The following is a 20,838-nucleotide window of genomic DNA, read 5'->3' on the forward strand; positions in this document are numbered from 1 at the left end:
AAAATGGGGTCCAAGCAAGTTTTAGCATTTAATGAATTACTAGTTGAGTGTATACCACACGAGAAACTGATTAAAAATAAGTGTTTGTGTTTTTTTTTTTTTTAGAAAGTACATGATCAGATCTTTCTATTTATCTTTTTTGTACAAAAGTCAAACTATGACCAAAACTGATTTTTGTCATTCAGCATTCAGACCTGACACAACTCCACACCAGCCCCAGAGTGTTTTATTGGCATCAAAAAACTTTCACAAATCTGTGAGCTCTATTACATTTACAGTAACTGTAAACGGTGCACATTCTAGTGAATCCTATAATCATAGTAATTATTTCAGAATATCCAGCGTTTAACTATATTCAAAAGGTGATCTGAATTATCACTGCAATGTTTTTCTCAACAGCCACTGCAGCTTCCAACAGAACCACTTCCTATCCATGCTAACTTAAATGTGTTTATGGGAATATTTCCTTTCAGGCACAAATGGCTCCTTTCATTATCTCCACGGTTTGAAGCAACGCAGGTATGACCCGTAGATGGTTTGATCTATCCACCGGCGGAATCTGGACACGGCCGTGTAGACTCCAGGAAACTTAGCATCACCACAACCATTGCCCCAGGATACAACTCCATAGATCCGTCTGTCACACACCAGCGGTCCACCGGAGTCGCCCTGTAATAAATAACAATAAAACCCTTCTATTAGTTCCCATTTCACAATGTGACTCCTGGAAAAGTTTTTTGTTACCATAGTATTGATGTAAAGCTTCTTTAATTTCCCTGATGTTACATGATACACAAAGTAATACAAAGTGTCTGAACATGGGCGCCTCATAGGAGACCGTTTCAAAAAGCATTTACCGCCCAGGTGGGTCAGATATCCCAGGCATTGAAGGTTACTTGCTGTTGGTCTATTTTAGCTCAAAGAACAACATCAACTGATTCCCAAAATGCATAAATGTGAAAACTTTCTTATAAAAAAAAAAAAACAAGCAACAAAAACCTGAAATCGTGTAAAATGTGGCTATTGCTGTAAAAGGGACATGAAACAATACAGATATAACAGCTCATTTGCACCACTGAGCCCTGCTCCCTAAAACTAAAATAGCTGCAACACTGTCTGTGAAGCTGGATTTAAGAAATAAGTGCTTAAAGTGAAACTTTTAAAAACATGTTTAGTGCATCTTCTGTCAGTACGCGACGTCATGTGCTTGGTTGGTTGCGGCTAAAAGACTTACTTTAGTTTATGTTAGTTAACTAGCAACAGAATCAATAACCCACAGGAAAATAACAACACTAAAACTAAAAATCAGTTTAAGGGGTTCACTTTTGTGCTGCCCCTGGCTGCAACAATGAGTTTTATGTGAAGAAACCGAGGATACACTGTCTACTTTCACTCTGTCTCTTTAGCTGTGGCTGTTTGCTGTTTGGCTAGCTGCACTCAAATGGGAAAATCCACCTGTTAGCCGTAATGTTGAGGTTTGTAGAGCACTTTATAAATAAGAACAGCGAGGAGGAGTGTGAAGTCCAGAAATAAATAATGAGAAAACATGTTTTTATCTTGTGACTTTGGCCTATTGTTTCTTGGCTAATAACCAGGGGTGCACATAAGTGGTCCGCAGGTGCGGAAAATAAAATAAAAGGCGCGCACCAGATAAGAAGTTGCAACGCGCGTTTGCGTACATATAAAAGGCACTGTTTTTTGTCAGCTAGAGATGCACCACATCTCTGTGCGTTCATCATTTGTTTGAAGCAGGGTCGCCTCCTGCAACCACTTTTCCGAGAATACGCACTTCTTTTGTGGTTCGGACTCCTTCTGACATTTCTTTGGAGGTGGAGGAGCACCAAAGTAATTGCTTAAAGGAGCTTGCTTCTTCGACATCTTTAAGAGTTCTAAACAAATGTCTGTCCTCCTGCAGAAAATCTTATGTACGCAAACGCGCGTTGCTACTTTTTATCTGGTGCGCGTCTTTTATTTTGACAGCGAATGCGCACCTGCGGACTACTTATGTGCACCCCTGCTAATAACCCACATGATGTTATGCAGTTGTAGCTCCTGTAAAATTAAGTATAAGAAGGTGAAATTGTTGCCCTTCTTACAGTAAAAATTAGTTTACATGTTCCAATATTTAAATGTGCAGCATTGTGCAATAGTCTTGAGCCACCCATTGCATTTTCATGTTTTTCTTTCAAACATTTTTTCCAAGTTTTTGTTTGGGCATTGGCTGCTTTTTCACTCATTTGGGATGTGTCATTGGTTTTGGTCCCTGGGTTTTCAGTGTTTGTGAGTTCATATTTCCTTTGGATTGTGAGAATGTTTTATGTTTAGGTTTCATGTCTGCTTGGTGACTTCTTCGTTTTTTTAATTACCTTTCCTGCACCCTGTTTGGATTTTGCTTCTTTATTGGAAGAAGTCCTGCATTTAGGCTACCCTCTGGGCTGAGTTTCTGTATTCCTTGTTTAGCCAGTATTCAGTTTCCAGTCTATTCAGTTGTCGTGTTATTTTCAAGTTGTGTTTAGCTCATGTTTTGTATAGACGCTTATGGTGTATAGCCGTGTTATTTGGGTCTGATCTATTCTTTTTTCCACTGATTGTCGAGCCTTCAGTTCTTGTTAGTTTCAGTTTCTGCTGACGTTCCGATTTGCTTTGAGTTAGTTTCTCTTTGTGTTTTTTTGTGTTCCAGTCTCATCTGCTTTTGACCTTTTTCTGTGCTCCCCCGTGTTAAGTTAACCATTGTTTCCCATTCAGATGTGTCTTTCTGTTTTATTTTGGTAACTGTTCTTCTCTTTGTCTGGCGTTGTGTTCACTTCCCCCACCTCATTATTCCTATAGCTTCCAGCTGTGCGTCCTACTTGTTGTGTATCTGCTTATTATCCTGTGTGTGTATATATTGTCTCTACCTCATTTCCTTGCCCCCCTCATCCCTATGAGTGTGTTAATGCCAGACCTGTTTTACAGAGAATCTTTTATTACTGAATGATTCAGTTCATGTTTGTGCCACAGTTTCATGAGAGAACATTTTTTTCTATGAATCATACAAGCTTTAAAGGGGCACCTAAGTCAAGATGTGAATAAGGGTTGTTTCTAACAGACAACTTAGCAAACAACCAATTTATCCTTAGCCAGATAAATTGGTTTTATCTGGCTAAAATGTAAACTTTTTGCAAGAGCTTAATCAGAAAAGGTTTCTGTGGAAGGGTGGCTGTCAAAAAGCCATTTTTAAGGTAAGGGAAGAGGGAGAAAAGACTGAGGAATGCCAGATCATACAAGAACTGGACTGAAAATCAGTGGTGACAGGCCTTATGGGCGATGAATCCAAATTTTGTCTACAGCTATCTTGGCGTCAACATGGTGGAAGCATTGCAGCCAGTGAGCTTGTCAAAAGTGATGGAATTATGAACACAGACGTATCATGGGATACCATGTAGACAGCATCTGAATGGCAACAACTGTGTTTTTCAGGATGACAATGATCTCAAACAGCAAAACCATATCTGGATAGAAAAACACCTGAACACCGTCAGTCATTGCATCAGCCTCCCCAGAGCCTGGACCTCAACATTACTGAAGCAGTGTGGGATCATCTCGATAGAGACAAAGGCAGCCAACATCTAACAGGTGCTGTGTTTCAGTAATTCACTGCACCTGTTTCCCTTTTTTTTTTTAGCAAAATATAAAGAAATAATGGACGGCTTAAGACTTTTGCATAGTACCATATCTCATGTATAATGCACTGCATGTGTGAAATACTCACATGTGGCTTTTAGGATGTAGTGGTGAAGACAAATTCCAACTGGCCAACAAGGTATGGATTTAAACTTGACTGAGTACAGCTGGTCTGCTTTTCCTTTAGAAAAGTTCTTTCTGTTTTTTGTTTTAATACTTATCTTTGAATCATATTATTAAAAATCATTATTATTGCTTGAAAAAAAAACCAACACACAAGGACTTTGTCAAACACACAGGTTTTACATAGAGTTTATTTTAAACTAGTCATTCTCTACTTTGCCGAAGGTGAGACATAGCTTACTCACATACCACACGCTGAATTTCGTGTAAATTATTCTTTCACACCAACGACCGGGCTGAAACTCTTTCACGGTGCAAATAACCAAATCATAGGTTATTTTTGCTGCTATGTAAGCGTTTACAGCAAAACTCCAGGTTTTCAGTCGTGTTGCTACTTTAAGGGTTGCTTTTCTATCTCTTATGCGATTATTACAACTGCAGTAATGTTTCAGGACAAACAGGCATGTCTCCTTAATAAAAGCTTGTAGCTCGAACCAACACTGACATGATCAACTGTATCCTTACACTGTCGGGGGAAAGAGGTTTCCAGAACTGTGTTATTGTTTTGCTCTTAAGTGAGATGATAAAAGTAGGCTCAGCTTGTGCTGTGTGATCACCATGGATGGTACCTCTGAGAGTCTATTACTTCAAAATGAGTTTCTTGCCTTTTCAAAACATCAAATGAACATGCTTGGCACAGAGGGCCGCGGCGGTGTCCAACACTCACTTAGCTTGCAGCTGAAACTTTTAAAAACATGTTTTTTTTTCCTGATTAGTGAAAGGTGGTGTCTTTGTTCTTTGTACCTTGCATGCATCTTTGCCTCCAGTGCTGTAGCCAGCGCAGATCATGTTTGCTGTGATGTTTCCATTAAAGGAGTCGCTGCTGTTACACCTTGCAGTTGAGACAATGGGCACTGTAACTGTCCTGAGTGTGACAGGCACCTGGCCTCCTTCCAGACTATTGTAGCCCCACCCAGACACCCGACACACGTGGCCTTCAGCTACACCTGTCCCCTGCCTGGGAAGAGGCGCCAGCGACACGTATTTGTTCAGAACCATGGGAGCCCGCAGCTGGACAGAAAATTGTACAGTTTCCACGTGAACATGTTTTTCTTTTAAAAAAAGAAAGATGTAACAGATTAAACTTTAACAAACCACTGGTAACTTTTCTGCACCGATTCTGTGGCACCTTAATGAGCATGATGTCTGCGTTGTTGGTGCTCCTGTTGTACAGGGGATGGATGACCAAGATGCGGGGCTTAGCGTACTGCTCAGTACCCTCAAAGATGTTTACCTTGTAGTCGCCTGCCACTATCATCATTTGCTCTGCCCTAAAACACAGAAATCCATGTTGCATCACATTTGTTAACAGAGCACTAAAAAGATGTAATCGTGTAATCGTGATCTCTTTGAAAGAGGAAACAAAAGAAGCCTTTTCCCACAAATAATATAAGCTTAATTAACTATTTTTTTGTATTTTACTAAATGAATGAAAGACAAAGATAAAGTAAAACGACCTGAATACAAAGTCAAACTCGAAGTGTGCACAGGGCTTGATCGTGACCACCATGAACTGCTTGTCTGCCAGTGAACAATGGCTTACTGTGAGCAGGCGGGGATGGGGACAGTGTGACAGAAATATGGCCAATTTCCTACATCCAGACAAGATCACACTTCACCGTCTTTCTCAGTGATGCGCCAAGGTCAGCTGACTAAATCGCATCTGTGTGCTGTTTGACTTCCCACTGGCCCCCATAGAGGTTGAGTTTGTGTCCTGACGTTACCTACCCACAGCAGAATGAATGTTTGTGTTTAGGCATCTGTTGGGACCATCTGCTCGCAATAGAAAATCATGCCAAGTTAACTCTGAACCACAGTGTACTGAAAAAATGCCAGAGAAATGTTCCCGTCTGTGAAAGTGTTTCAGATTTATGGTGGAAGTGTACATATCCTCATCCTTGATTTGTGGCTGACAATCCATTCTTTTGATCAGCTACATCTGAGTTCACAAAAATGAAGGCTGTAGAGTATAGCCAGCCCACATTTGGAAATGATGCACACAACCTGCAGTGCCTAGTGGACATTCCAGGTTACGTAGATAACCCTCTGATGTATTTACCACCTTCGGTCAAGCAAACTGCACCCTTGGCTCCCATAACCTCTGAGCTTAAAGTTAACATACTTAGTTGCTGCTTACTTACTTCACTTGTTCTTGCTACAAGTTGCTGAATTTCTTGTACCTTTTGCAGTCCCTTGTTTGCTGTTACTCTCTTACTGTGTGGATGCCCATAAATATTACATCTATGGCCATGCTGGTGGCTCTCTGAGGCTCTCTTCTCTCACAGCGAGAAGGTCCTGCGTTCAAAATCCAAGCTGTGGCATTTCTGTGTGGAGTTCAGGTTACTGTGGCTTCCTCCAACAGTCTAAGACATCCATGGGCTTAAGTTAAATGGTGTTAAACTGGCTTTAGGTGTGAATGTGAGCCTGAATGGTTGTTTGTCTCTATGTGTTAGCTCAGGAAGATTGGCAACCTGCCTCTCATCCACCCCCCTTCGACCCTTAAGTAGATAAGTGGAAGAAAATCGATGCATGTTTACTATGACGTACTAAGATCCCCTTGTTACCATAGCACTATACCTCTTTGAAACGCCCAGCCACCAACTCTTATGAAATAATAAAACTGAGAGGAAGGCTGTGCTCAATGATATTTGTTACTTTCACATAAGCTTCTTCTTTTTTTTTTTGGAGTTTAGAGGTATGCTACAGTATTTGAGTGCTAAAAGTTTGAACTTAGGAGATCGACCAAGTTATTGCAGTATATGCTGTTGTTTGTAGATTACTCAATTAACTAACTGATAAACCGTAGTTGGATTTTTTTAGACACATGAAACTTTAGAAGTCACAGATTGCTGCTAATGGCAGATCTTGAAGATTCTTACCCGATGTTGCAGTGCGCTGCAGTCAGGACCCAGTACCTGTGAACTAGTGATCCACCACAAAAGTGTTGGCCGCTGGTGCTCTTCAGTGACACGAGGTATTTGATGGAATTTGGTGCAGCGGTGTGACCACCTACTATACGGCTCTGCATGAGCACACGGCCTGTATGGAAACATTAGCAAGCCAAGAAAGGAACATAAGTTGCGCGTGTTCTGTTTAACTTATCTTTGAAAATGAATAGGATATGAGGAAGTGGACTTTGTGAAGATTAGACACAAACGAGACACGGACTAACTCTCAGTATCATCACGCTGAGACATAAATTGCCAAGAGTTTTTCGTAAGTACTAAGATACGTTTCTCAAGACCTTTGATTCTTTCCCCAAAACATTAAAAACACACAAAAAAAAATTCAAATAACATTTACAACATTTTCTGACAGTGGCTTAATTATAAAAGGAAACTGTACAATTTGTAAATTTTGAAAGATAGCTACAAAAATGTCAAAACAAGATGCAAAAAAGAGAAATGGACTCCCAGCCACCATCTCCCTCTCCAGACTCTTTTTTTGTTAACAAGGTGATGCACTGAAACATCAGCGTACACACCCATCAGAGCCTCTGCGCGGCGGCAACAGAGGATCTGATGACATTAGGTCTTTCACTTGTTACTGCTTCCCTCATTCACAAAAGAAAAAGAACAAATAGATTATATGTTATATATATTTTAGATTGCATAAGACTTGTATAAGACTCATATTACATGTTCCTTCTTTTTTTTTTTTTCAATTTCATCCACAGTATACTCTGTCTCAGTTGCTCACAGTCCATCTAACATTACTGAACTGAATTTGCTCTCCCTCCTCTGCCTCCCAGATTGCTGCCATCCAATGTTGGTATCAACCTTCAGCACACCCATGCACCCATGTACACTCTACCTTTTATCAGCCCCCCCCCATCATTAGCAACAAACTATGCACCGTTTTGAGCTGAGTTGAGAGTTTTAAACGATTTCTGTGCTTTAGGTGTGTTTAACTTCTGCCTCCTGAGGAAAATAAAAGTGCTTGCAGAAAGGTTAAATGATAATTTACCATTTAGGGTTTTGCTAAAAGAGTGATTGATTCAATAAATTAGCTTAGGCACACATCTGGGAGAATGGGAGCTAATGTTTTAGTAATGTGGAAAAACTCTGATTGGATATAATATTTTAAATCAAAGAAAGCTTGAATCTTTTGTTAGCAAAACTATAAAAACAAAACATTAGATACTCACTGTGGACTGCCATAAGCTCCAACAGCACACAACATAAACACATAAGCAGGCTCGTCATAGCAGAAGAGGTTTTTGAGCTGTTGCACCATACCAGCTGCTGAACCACTGCAGTGTCCTCTGCTCCTGTCTGCAGCCTGGTCATTCATTCCTCACAGGAAACAGTGGGTGTCAGCCCCACCAACCTTTATCCTCGAGTTTCCTTGAGTTTTTAATTTCATTGTTGATCGTGCAGCAGCGCGAACCAACACTGTAGCATTGATTGAGGAGGAAAAAGAGGCGAGAGAGCAACAAAGTTCACATTCAAAACGTATCTCCTATCACAACTCTTCCTTCTGACCCTCCTGACTTGTCGAAAGGCCTTACATTGTTACTATGGCAACACTGTGGTGAGCAGGTTCATCTATACTGTATCAGGGTGCTCTGTCTGTGTCATCATCCAGGCTTATCCCTGTTGAAATGTTTCAATAGTCTCTCTCTCTGTGAGTAAGAGTGTGTGTGTGTGTGTGTGTGTGTGTGTGTGTGTGTGTGTGTGTGTGTGTGTGTGTGTGTGTGTGTGTGTGTGTGTGTGTGTGTGTGTGTGTAGACTCGTAGCAAAGCCAAGACAACGCAGAGGTATTCTACGCACAAGTGTTTCTCTGTGTGAGTCATCATCCATCACTGAATCCGTGTCAGCAATGATAATAACATATTATCATCAGCCCGATGATGATCATCACCACCCTTCTGGCAAGTCAGCATCGTCCACAGCATGGAGGGAAGAATCTCGCCTGACCTCCTCTTGTCCCACATTTACAGTAAGCTGAATAATTGATGCTTCGCCTAGCAGAATAGGAGAGGGAGAGCTTTGTGTGGCCTCCAACTGTCAGGTGTTTCCTGGGCCAACACTAACCCGCCTTCATACAGTAATTTTCTTTCTCCCTTTCATAAATTGCTACAAAGCACATAATTCAAGTAAATGGTATGGAACTATTGTAATACAATGGTAATATAAATGCATTGTTAAGAAGTCAGTTCAACTAATGAGATAAAACCACTGACTGTATACAAAAGATGGACAAAGCCACCCTCATACCACACAGTTACTTAGTTTTAAAGCCTTGAATAGCTTTATGGTTCTTCCCACCTCCATAATTTGGAGCCAGTGACTGTGCTTAAATGAGAGGACAGAGTGTTAAGTTACCACACGTTACCTATCAGTTGATTTAATTAAAAAAGCATCAACGTCACAAACACAGTAAAGAGGTCCAGTTCAGCTCACTCAATGAAGCCTAGCAGACAGCTACCAAATACAGCTCCTTGTTGGGCCTCGGCTAACGTCAACTTTAAGCTTGTACAGGTGTTATGAAAGAGTAAATTAGCTCGTTCGTCATATAATTAGACATACATTTCATTCCCACTGGTTGTGTTTATCAGTTTTACAAAAAATTCAAGCAATGATCAGTTTTATATTGGGGCGTATTTCTTTTTCGTTAATAGAAAAAATCAGGGAATTGGTAGAAAATGTTTTGTTATAACCTTTTTCCCCCCAGTGTCTGATTTGCTAAATGTCAACTCTTTAAATTAAAACCAGGACATATGTTTTTGCATCATTATTTGTTTAAAATAATTATTAAAACATGAGAAATGTGTTTTTAAAACTATTTGATTCATTCATATGCTTTAAATTGCACTGTAAAAAAATGCGTGAAAAAGCAAAAAATGTTCTGGAAATTTTCTCCCAGTACATTTGACACTTTTTGTGACATTTTCCATAAATGATAAAAGTGTAAAATTGAATGTTTATACATAACAAACATCGAAAGATTTCATTTCCTTCATCTGAGGTGATTTTAAATTCAGTGTGGTAAGTTTCTTCCTCTCTAATTCAGTATTTCTCTAATGTCATTGTTGGTACAAATGCTGTTATATTCTTGGATACTTGTTTTATATATTAGTGTTTCAACAGTTTAGAGAAAATTTGTTTTAATTTATTTAAACATGAGTCCATTGTCATAGTTCATTATTATTAGTAGTAGTAGTAGTAGCAGTGTTTATATTGTACAATATGAAAAAAGTGTTCTTACATAGTAATTACATAAAATCATGCAATTCACATGATATTTTTAGAAGTAATGGAACTAACCACTCTTATATTCTCTAGGTACAGTATATATTACACTGAGTATATAAAAACACTTTTCTACCAGATTAACCATGTGCAATACTTGTATGAACAAAGCAATGATGTGATGGCTCGTTTTGATATGATTGAGTGGTTTGAAAGGATGGGTTCCTACTGAAGTTTGTGTCATTTGATCCATGACAATTACATTTGGAAAACTGCAAAGTGCTCCGTTCTCTTTTCATTGCTATTACAGCGTTACAACTGCAGTATTACATATAGTTATATATAGATAGTTTTTTTTAATCTTTTGGGAAGATAAGGTTATCCTCTACTGAGAAGCTGAAGAGAGAAAGGCTTCATATTTATAAAAACACCTACCTTTATCTTAAATACAGGATTCTCTTTTTCTCCTAATCCGTCCTGTCAACTGTGTGATTTTTGTGTCATAAATCTTTTAAATGTTGGCAGACATGCAATGAAAATTTCTAGAGAGGAGTCTTACATAAGGATGATTAGTAATTCCAAATTCAATGTAGTGTGGATTTATGGTGAAAAAAATATTTACCCTTGATGATATCAGCACACAGAAATCCATCAGACTTCATATTTTTAAATCAGATAGACATAAGACCTCAATGTGAAGCCTTTTTTTCAAGCATGTATAATCTTATCTGACTTCTATGACACGATTTGAGGGCATAGTACAGTTGTAAAACAACAACAACAACAACACTGAATTTGAATTGTTTGAAATTCAGTCTTAACTCTGACAGTTAATGGATCCATGGATTTCGCTGTGTAAGCGAGTTGAATATTTAGAGAAAAGTAACACTGGTCTTTTGGTTTTAGTTGATATGAAGTTTAAATTTAAAATCAATCAGTTATGGAAATAAAAGACAGGCTGTAAACAATTTTTATTTATGAAGCTGAACCTTTTAATGTGGAAGTCCGTGACAATTAACTACAGACGTTGTATGGGACCGACTCACTTTGGGAAACAGCCTCAAGTTGCCATTAAAGAAGCTCACCTTTCTCAGTACTTGAGCTTACTGATCATCACTTGTGCCTGGCAGTGTAGGCGAATTAGGTATTATTTTCACAAATATCTTTTTGCCATGTAAATTTATGCAGATGCTCCTCTTTAAGCTATCCATACTGTGCATGTACTTTTGCCAAAGTCATCTGTCCTGCTCTGTCGCAAACACACACAAAGAAACCCTGTTTGTCGCATCGGCTTTGCACCTGAGGGAGAGCTGAGCATGCTATCGCCTTTCACCCTCACAGTTACAATGACACCTTGGGGAGTGAAGACTATATGGAGGTTATGGCCTGCAAACGAAATGCTCCAACGTGTGGGAACTCAGAATGGAAAAAACCCTTCTGGGAACCTAAATGAGAATGACACCTGGGAAGAGAAAACTCAGGGAGGAGAGGAGAGGAAGGATACAGTGTATACCTGCTCGAGCAGGCTAATCAACACAGGCAGGCTGTGGCACTGATTTCTCAGCTATGACAGTGAACATTTCTACAACACTAAAAAACATTACCCATAAGCTGTTACGATGTTTTCAAGACAACATTTGAATCAACTGTTCAAAGGATGTTTGAAGGATGATGACGAAAATGAAAAAGTTTGTTTTTAATTATAAAACATTTGCAAAATGTTAGCGCGCTGTGAAAAAGTAATTGCCCCCTTCTTAATTTCTTCTTTTTTCAGATATTTGTCACACTTACGTGTTTCAGCTCATCAAACAACCATTAAATCACAAATTAACTGCATGTTTTGGAAAGCTAAGTTCAATTTCACAATCCACACCCAGGCCTAGTTACTGCCAGACCTGTTGGATCAAGAAATCACTTAAACAGAGCCTGTCTGATAAAGTGAAGCAGGGTAAAAGATCTCAAAAAGAAACTCATCACGCCACGATCAACAGAAAGTCAGGAACAAATGATAAACAAATTCATTGCCATCTATAAGCATGGAAAAAGCTTTGGGACTCTAGTGAATCACGGTGAGATCCGTTATCCACAAATGGCTAACCCTAAGCCGACCAGAATCCTGAAAGAGAATGTCCGACCATTGGTTCATGCCCTGAATGCACCAGCAACACACCACCAAGTCCAAACCCCCCCAAAATGAAACAAAAAGTAAAATGAAAAACTGTACGTTTATCCTGGAACAAAAAAAAAAATTATGCAAATAAGAGTGGGCTAAAATTCCTCCACATTGATGTGAGAGAGTCATTCTCAGTTATCGCAAATGCTTCATTCCAGTTTTTGCTGCTAAAGGTGGCACAAGTAGTGGTTTTTAATTTAGGGGGCAATTACTTTCACACAGGGTCATGTGGGTTTGGATATCTTTTTTTCCCCTTTAATAAATGAAATAATCTAAAATATGTTTTGTATTTACTGCGGTTATGTTTGTCTAATATTAAAATTTAAGATTTGCCAACAAAAACAGAACAGCCTGCAGTTTTTTACAGATGTGGTGTGGGGGAGCTGTTAAGGTAAGAAATTGTTCTTTTTAAGCTCGTCTGCTTGTCCATCCATAAACCCCTTTGGTAAACTTTAGTGACTATACTCACTGCATGCTTTATTTTCCCAGGTAATAAACTTTGCCATACTAGGACTGCACTGTAGTGGTGCTGTTACTTCACAGCAAAAAGGTTCTGGAAACCTGGTGGATACCTGGAGTTTGCATGTTCTCACTGTTCTCCACTACTTTGGCGTCCTCCCACATTCCAAAGACATGCATGTTCGCTTAATCTGTTAATCGCTTAATCTGATAATCTGTCAAAATTAAAACACTGTACGAATGTATGGCTAAAAGAGTGGTCAGTAGAAAAGGTTCTCCTCCAAGTACTCTGGCTTCCTCCCACAGACATCGATGTTAGGTTAATTCATTAGAAACTGGCCATATGTGCAAACACTTGACAATTACATAAGCTTACATAAGAGTCAGACTTGTTATTAAAAACATTTTGAGAATGTTGGGTCCTAATGGTTGAAAATGTGACACGTTTTAAAAGGTTTACCACCAAAACTTTTACATTTTCCTTTTTTAAGAAAACACCAGAAGAACAGTTTAGAGCAAACACTGAATCATATCGCTCTGCAAGTGTTTTAGAACAAAAAGATGACGATGGTGTCTTTTTATGTGGACCTGTGTGTGCAGGGGGAAGCAGACGGAAATGCTCTCACGCTCATCTCAGTTTAACGCAATTTCTGAGAATACGTTTTTCCTTGTCCAGGTAAAGAATAAATGCTGTTATATGTTCGGCCACATCTCAGGTTGATATCAGTCCTCATACTCGTGCTTTTGTCCTGCGCTCTCTAACACCACTGGATATACTAACAAGATGTCTGGTAGGTGTATTTTATCATCTCTCTGGCTTGTTGGGTTTCACCATTGCACAGCAATACTTTGTCTCCACCACTAGACAATAGGCTGAAGCTGTGAGAACAAAGGCCCCAGAAAGAAAGGTGTAATGAAAGACAAGGCTGGGGATGTCTTTTTTTTTCTTGTACTAGGTCAGACTCTCCTTTCTGTGTGTGAGAGAGAGACATTTAGATAAATGGTGTATCATGGAGGGGAATAATGAGAGTGGCAGGTATGAACACAATATAAAAGAGGCCCAAGTTCTCAGACTTGTCTCGGTGTGAGAGGATTGTGTTAGAGCGTGTGTCCCAGGCTGTGCGGATTTATACTCGACTCCCAATAAGGTGAGGAAGCCTTGCTTATATAGTATTGCTCATTAGCAGCGCGGGTGTGGAATTAATGGCAGTGTACCAGCTGATTGTGTAATAAGAAAGTAAAGCTTAATCTGGATTTTCTTTATTTTTAATTAAAAGTTCAAATGACTCCATTTAAATGTAGAACTTGGACAAACTTTATGAATGACTTCTGTGTTAATGCCCATAACTTCACCGCACCATTGTATTCATAAAATTCTAACTTTGCAGGAGTTCATATTGCCACAGACGACATGTGTTGAGACTAGATTTCCCTTTGTGAGGTTTTGAGTACCTTGGCAGCTTTTTGTACGTGTGTGTTGTGTGTTTGTGTAGCGATTTTGTGTATTGATACTGTCACTACTATGCTACATAGATCACAAAACTCTGAGATAAAAGTTCAAAGATGTGATGAATAGTTAGTAAATGATGCTGGTAGTAAGAGTGCTAATGCAGCCTGTGTGAACAACTTTATTTGATGTATTGATACATATAATTTGTTAGCTCTGGTATTTTTTTAATTCGTGTGTGTGTGCGTGTGGAGTGGATACACTTACAATTTTAGGAACTTACAACAAATTGCGTTTATATGCGTTGGCATGTTTCTAATGTCTGCCTGTGCGTGGACTGATTTGGTCATTATGTTTGTGAAACCATCTTGCAACCTTGTTGTGTTTGGTTACAAATGATCACACACGTCACATGAGTTTCCTGTTTAGGGATTTTGGTTTTGTGCAAAATAATACCAGAATTTTTCAATCAAACTGATGATTTTACCTCATTAGTCTGTGCAGATTATAATTGACAGCATATGAGATTAAAATGTCTGTTTTTTCCACTCTACAAAACATCTTCATGTATTTGTGATCTGTGATACTGACCATTGATGCTTATTTTTTCTTCTTGCACCAGTTACTATGATGAACCCGGCTCAGTCCTGCCACCTCTTAATGGCCTTCCTGTTTGTTGCTAAACTAACAGGTGAGTCGATGACACTGACTACACAGTTACGCAATATCTGACTTCAGGTATAATCTGGTTTCCAAAAAGTTGGATGTTTTGCAAAATTCAAATAAAAGCTCAGTAGGAAATGTGGGAAGGAAATTTCAAAGTATACGATTCAAAGACCATCTTCTAGATGCTGAAACTGAGAATTATCATTCGATGCCAGCAACAAAAGCTAAGGTAGTTGCAATTAAAGATTAAAAACAAAAGAGGCAGTGGGACACTGTACAACAATTTGAATTATTCAGTAATATGAGCGGTATAAACATCTTTAATTCTGAGAGGCTGAGCCTTTCAGAATTAAAGATGCAAAGGAGTTCACCTTTCTGTGAAAAACTGTACAAGTAAACGACTACAATTTAGGTTTAATGTCTTCTCAACATAAAAATACTTACAGTACATTATATGATTAAAAAAATACAAAAACAATGCAAAATCCATATTAAATGGCCACAATTGTCAGGCAGTCTGACAGCACTGCATTGAAACAGGTCTGATTTTGCTCATGGACACTGGAGAAAGCCACTGTCTGTGAACATGGAGGGTCACTGCAAAGAAAATACCCCTATATGTATAGAAAATTTTGACATAATCCTTTGTCTCTGTGTATCTTAGGTGCATATGGGAACAGAATAATTGGGGGTACACTGGTAAACCCTTACACCATCAAATATCAAGCCTCCCTCTTGTACAGCAACTCCCATTTCTGTGGAGGCACCCTCATCCACCCGCAATGGGTGGTGTCTGCTGCCCACTGCTGGAGGGCGTAAGTTACTGCAGCTGTACATCAGGAGCACAGACACTGATCAAAACCTTGCATTCATATGTTAATACAGAGCACATCAATGTTTTGTGCTATCATTATAATTATTAATACATTTATTCCTTTTTAAATATTTGGACAACTTTTGTGTGTCTTTGATCAGCTGAACAATTATTCATGTCTTCCCCTCTTGTAGGAGTCACACGATTAAAGTGGTCCTGAGTCAGCACAGTCTCACCCAGTGGAATGGATTGGAGCAGATATTCAACGTCTCCTTGATCGTTAAAAACTCACAGTACAGCTACTGGATGCTTGACAATGATATCATGCTGCTTAAGGTAAGGGACAGCCATGACTAAGACCTCATGATTTATTGTTACTGTTTCTAGACATTTACCTTGGGATGGGAGGTACAGATAAGTGGCACACCCAGGTTGTAGTGTGCAAACAGAGCAGGATGCTTAAAGATGTTTAAATAGTTAAGAATATTTAGAATAATTAGAAAAGTACAGATTTTCTATTGTACCCGTGCATTAAAAAGTAGACATGTAACTTCCAATAAGTTAGTGCATATAAACTGAGAAAAGTAGTTATAACAGTGGTAGTTGTTCAGTTGATTAGTGCAAGTTACAGCGCTGATGTAAACATCTATGTTTGTTGGGAGCAGTTTTGATTGTACAGCTGCAGGGAGGAAGGACCTGCGGAAACGCTCCTTCATGCATCTAGGATGCAGCAGTCTGCCACTGAAGTAGCTCTGCAGTTCAGCAACATTTACATGCATGGGGTGGGAGACTCTGTCCATCAGAAAGGTTATTTTGGCCAGAGTCCTGTCTCCCACCACCTGCACTGGATCTAGGGTGGATCCCAGAACAGAGCTGGCCTTCCTGATGAGTTTATCCAACCTCTTTCTCTCAGCTGTCGATAAACTGCTGCTCCAGCATACAACACTGTAAAAAATGATGGATTCCACCACAGAGTCATAAAAGGTCTTTAAAAGCGCTCCCTGGACTCCAAATGACCTGAGCCGCCTGAGCAGGTAGAGTCTGCTCTGACCCTTCCTGTAAAGAGCATCAGTGTTGTGGCTCAAGTCCAGTTTATTATTCAGGTGAACAGCCAGGTACCTATACGAGTCCACTATCTCGATGTCCACTCCCTGGATGTTCACCGGTGTCAGTGTGGTGGGTCTGCGTCTCCGGAAGTCCACCACCAACTGCTTGGTTTTCCCGGCATTGATCAGCAGGTGGTTCTGCTGACACCAGTCCAGAGTTCACTGTCTATACTCTGAGTCGTCCTCACCTATGATGAGGCCGACTATGGCAGAGTCGTCAGAGAACTTCTGTAGGTGGCAGCTTGGGGAGTTGATGGAGAAGTCTGCAGTGTAGAGGGTGAAGAGGAATGGTGCCAGCACAGTTCCCTGTGGGGCCCCCGTACTGCAGACCAGTGTATCAGAGACACAGCCCTGTGTCCTCACATACTGTGGCGTTCTGTGAGGTAGTCCAGTATCCACTGGGACATGTGGTGGTCCACTCCTGATAGCTCCAGCTTGTCCCTCAGAAGTCGTGTCTGGATGGTGTTGAAAGCACTGGAGAAATCAAAGAACATGATCCTCACAGTGCTTCCAGGCTTCTCCAGGTGAGTCAGAGCTCGGTGCAGGAGGTAGATGATGGCATCCTCCACCCCAATGCCAGGCTGGTAAGCAAACTGCAGCGGATCCAATGAAGACCTCACCAGGGGGCGCAGATGGTTTAGAGACAACCTCTCGAGGGTCTTCATCAGATGTGATGTCAGGGCTACTGGCCTATAGCTGCTGAGGTCGTTGGGATGGGAGTTCTTTGGTACCGGTACCACACAGGAGGTCTTCCACAGCTGTGGTACTTTGCCCAGCAACAGGCTCAGGTTGAACAGATAACCTAGGATGCCACACAGTTCATCTGCACAGCACCTCCGGACCCTGGAGCTGATGCCATCTGGACCTGCAGCCTTCCGCACCTTGATCTTGCGAAGCTCGTTCCTCATTTGAAGTGCTGAGATAGATAGAGTGGATTTTGGGGGAGGGGTGGTGTATGTTGGAGTCCACAGAAGCCTGGGGTGAGTGTGATGGCTGGGAGGTGTGAGATGAAAGACAGGCAGTCACTGAAGATGAGGGAGATTGCAGCAGGGGGGGACTATGCTGGGGGAGGTGTGGGTGGTTGATCAAACCTATTAAAATATTTGTTTAGGTCACCCACCCCAAATCTCCTGCAGCCTGGGGGGTTGGTTTTTGTCCTGAGCTTGTCTTCAGGCTGCTCCAAACCCCTCTGATGTTGTACTGTTGCAGCTGCTCTTCTGTCTTCCTGCTGTAGTTTTCCTTCCCTTCCCTTATCTTCCATTCTAGATAATAGATAGAAGAAAAGTCTTTAAGCTGGTAAACAAAATTACCTATGTAGTTTATTTAGTATTACATCTGTCCTTTATAGAGGATTGTGTAATTGTGTTGCTGAGCTCTATTAATAATTTCCTGACTGATGATGAATCCCTCATTGAGCCAACAATAAAATGTTTTCCAGCAGTCGCGGAAAGTCGATTCTGTTCGTCTGGACATAGCATTTCCCGAGGCAGAAACCTTTTGTCACTCATCCAAGTGACTTCTTCAATCTCAGCTGACTGCAGGTTTGATGACCGAAACTAGCCCCATTGAATAACAACGGACCAGGAGGTCACGATCTTTAATATTCACCCTCTTACAACGCTGTGAGTGCTGTCATTCCTCAACTCTCTGTGAATAGTATCCATGGACATTTATCAATGGTCATGACAATTTGCATATTAATGATCATGAAACTGACCTCACAGCCTGTTGTGCTAGTTTCGATAATTATAGGAATGTACTGTTTATAAGTTTGGGGAAACCTGCAGTCAGCTGAGACTGAAGAAGTCACTTGGATACGTGACGAAACGTTTCTCTCACTGAAAATCCTACAGAACAGAATCTACTTTGTGGGATTTCCTTACCTGGATGATTGAGTATGCAAGTGTGTCAAACGGCATAAACTATTATGTGGCAACAAAACCCATAATAGTCATTAAACCTTATGTTTTAACTTTGCCACTTTGCTTCAGTTCGTTGAACTTTGTGGGCATTCCCTCTGCACAGCTCTCTTAAGGTCTTGCCATAACATTTCAGTCAGGCTAAGGTCTGAACTTTGACTGGCCAATCGATTCTTTTCATTTTCAGCCACTCTGTTGTATATGTTACTGCCCTTGGGATCATTGTCCTGGTACATAAGCCAGTGACTCTAGAATACTTTGCTATACAGAGGAGTTCATGGTCGTTGTGCTGTCTTTGATTTTTGCAACACGTGGTGCTGTGAAATTATGGCCAAACATCTTCATTGTTGCAGGAAGTCTTGTTGTTTCCTCAGAGTCTATTTTGCAAACTTAAGTCATATGTATGACTTGGGTTGGGTATAAACAAGTATAGCTTGTTTGTCATGAACTTTAACATTTAACATGCTCACTGAGGCCTAGAGAGTCTAAAATGTAATGCTCCAGACATGCCTGCAACTTATCCTCTTAATTGCTATGGAAGCAGTGAGGGTGTACTCAGTTTTTACCAGAGAACTCTTTCCTTTTCACATTACTGTACCTCGCACTATGATTCCTTTAAGTTTTACCGAGTTTCAGTAAACGTTTCCACAAAGTTCATTTTAGTATCTAATATTGTTGGGATTCTATACCCACTATACCCTCTGTCTCCAAATCTATAAAACAGTAGTTATTAGCTAATAAAATGTGTTGTCATAATCTGAAGTTTTCACTAACTGTGATTTTATAATAATTGTGTTAACATGCTTTTGCATCTTTTTCTGAATCATTCTCTCAACCTGGCAGGGACTGCAGAAGAAAACTAGCTTTTATGGCTAAATATGGCACTGTTAAATGATAGACTGAACGTTATATTATGTATGCTATGTAGACAATGTTGACTGACAGAAGGATTTGTTTTTTGTGGGTCAGCTGGACCGTCCAGCTATCATCAATGACATGGTCGAGCCAGCCTCGTTGCCAGACCCTAACTCTCTGCCACTGGAAAACCTGAATCTTTGCACAGTTAGTGGTTGGGGTGTTACCTGGATGTACGGCCAGAGTTTATCCCCCGAACTGAGGTCAGTGGAGGTGGAATTGTTCACCAGCTGCTGGAATTACTACCCCTTCAGGATCACAAACAACATGATCTGTGCTGGCTCTAGGAGTGGCGGGAGAGACTCCTGTCAGGTAACATATGTAAATACAAAAATTAAATACAAAAGAATGATACAAGACTTGGAAATGGACACTTCAGTTTGTCTATTTTACACTGATGACTTTGCATTTGTTTTTGCTTTTTAATGGAGTAATGCGGTAAACTTTAAATTGCCAAACAGCAGCAACAATGTCCCACTAACAAAAGCAATATCACTTCTAATGGTTGCTGGACTTTGCATATTTTGTATTTCCTTTAAAAATAAACAAATAAAATTTGTCCTATCAGGTAACAAACACCCTGAAATCTTTTTTTTTTTTCTTTTCCTTTTTCAGGGTGATTCTGGAGGACCTCTTATTTGTAACGGTAAATTTGAAGGCATTGTATCTTGGGGCATTGGCTGTGCGATTTCATACTACCCTGGTGTCTACACCAAGGTCAGAAACTACATTGGATGGATGAATCAGGTTATTGAGAACAGCTAATAACAATCCTTACCACTAGCTAACAGAAAATTCTACCTTGATTAAAAAAAAGAAGAAGAAAAAGAAACAAACTTGAATGGCTCCTGAAGGACCAAAAATGCTATGTTTATCTTTTATATAATTGTTTTTATATAATCACAGATATATTTGTTAAAGCTAAATTACCTGGAACCTACACCTGACTGACTTTTATTCCCACTGACTGAATATCACCGTTATGATACAAACTGAACCAGGTTTTACAATTCATTCTGCTAAAAACACTTTTTTATGTTACAGTTATATTACAGTGTTATACAGAAATGAAAACATTGTCATAGATTTTGGATAACGTCTGTTTCAGGAATTGTTTTTGCTCCTTGAAACCTTCTATTGTCCACTGACTATAAACATATGGACCTTAAATAAACATTTTCTGAGAATAACCTGTGTTTTTTTCGGTCATTAAACTAAAACTAAAACTCACTACGAAACTTCCTCAGAATCCGGTCAGGCAGGTGAGTCACACTTAAGTCAGAGTCTTGCCCAAACCCC

The 20,838-nt window shown here is 40.0% G+C and overlaps 2 protein-coding genes across 4 annotated transcripts; one reads left to right on the forward strand and one right to left on the reverse strand.

Moving 5' to 3' along the window:
• Positions 1-220: 220 nt before the first annotated feature.
• On the reverse strand, positions 221-8,304 carry LOC147330257 (trypsin). Its single transcript, XM_086291920.1, has 5 exons — positions 7,994-8,304; positions 6,726-6,885; positions 4,976-5,117; positions 4,591-4,857; positions 221-669 (listed from the first exon to the last, which is right to left on the reverse strand). The coding sequence occupies exons 1-5, from the start codon at positions 8,133-8,135 to the stop codon at positions 493-495; spliced, it is 888 nt and encodes a 295-aa protein (XP_086148046.1). The 5' UTR covers positions 8,136-8,304; the 3' UTR covers positions 221-492.
• A 155-nt stretch (positions 8,305-8,459) lies between these two features.
• On the forward strand, positions 8,460-20,755 carry LOC147330258 (trypsin-like). 3 transcript variants are annotated; one of them, XM_086294193.1, is made up of 7 exons: positions 8,461-8,787; positions 13,349-13,463; positions 14,742-14,810; positions 15,450-15,600; positions 15,794-15,935; positions 19,594-19,851; positions 20,155-20,755. In XM_086294193.1, the coding sequence occupies exons 2-7, from the start codon at positions 13,457-13,459 to the stop codon at positions 20,302-20,304; spliced, it is 777 nt and encodes a 258-aa protein (XP_086150319.1). In that variant the 5' UTR covers positions 8,461-8,787; positions 13,349-13,456; the 3' UTR covers positions 20,305-20,755. The 3 variants fall into 3 exon arrangements, with proteins under 3 accessions (XP_086150318.1, XP_086150319.1, XP_086150320.1); XM_086294192.1 differs by lacking the exon at positions 13,349-13,463 and having other exon boundaries at positions 8,460-8,787; XM_086294194.1 differs by lacking the exons at positions 8,461-8,787; positions 13,349-13,463 and adding an exon at positions 13,696-13,820 and having other exon boundaries at positions 20,155-20,753.
• The last annotated feature ends 83 nt before the right edge of the window (positions 20,756-20,838 follow it).

The sequence above is a fragment of the Aulonocara sp. 'chitande type north' Nkhata Bay genome, linkage group LG5 (assembly GCF_057382095.1).
Source record: "Aulonocara sp. 'chitande type north' Nkhata Bay isolate Kocher_YH1m ecotype deep benthic linkage group LG5, A_spYH_male_GT1.1, whole genome shotgun sequence".
Classification (NCBI taxonomy): Eukaryota; Metazoa; Chordata; class Actinopteri; order Cichliformes; family Cichlidae; genus Aulonocara; species Aulonocara sp. 'chitande type north' Nkhata Bay.

Coding starts and splice junctions, on each gene's coding strand:
- LOC147330257 (XM_086291920.1), bottom strand. CDS start 8,135: ATGACCAGGCTGCAGACAGGAGCAGAGGACACTGCAGTGGTTCAGCAG. Junction 5,118..6,725: donor GCAGCGCACTGCAACATCGG/GTAAGAATCTTC, acceptor TCTGTGTTTTAG/GGCAGAGCAAATGATGATAG. Junction 4,858..4,975: donor CAGACATCATGCTCATTAAG/GTGCCACAGAAT, acceptor TTTTCTGTCCAG/CTGCGGGCTCCCATGGTTCT.
- LOC147330258 (XM_086294192.1), top strand. CDS start 8,742: ATGGAGGGAAGAATCTCGCCTGACCTCCTCTTGTCCCACATTTACA. Junction 8,788..14,741: donor CCTCTTGTCCCACATTTACA/GTAAGCTGAATA, acceptor TTCTTGCACCAG/TTACTATGATGAACCCGGCT. Junction 19,852..20,154: donor GCGGGAGAGACTCCTGTCAG/GTAACATATGTA, acceptor TTCCTTTTTCAG/GGTGATTCTGGAGGACCTCT.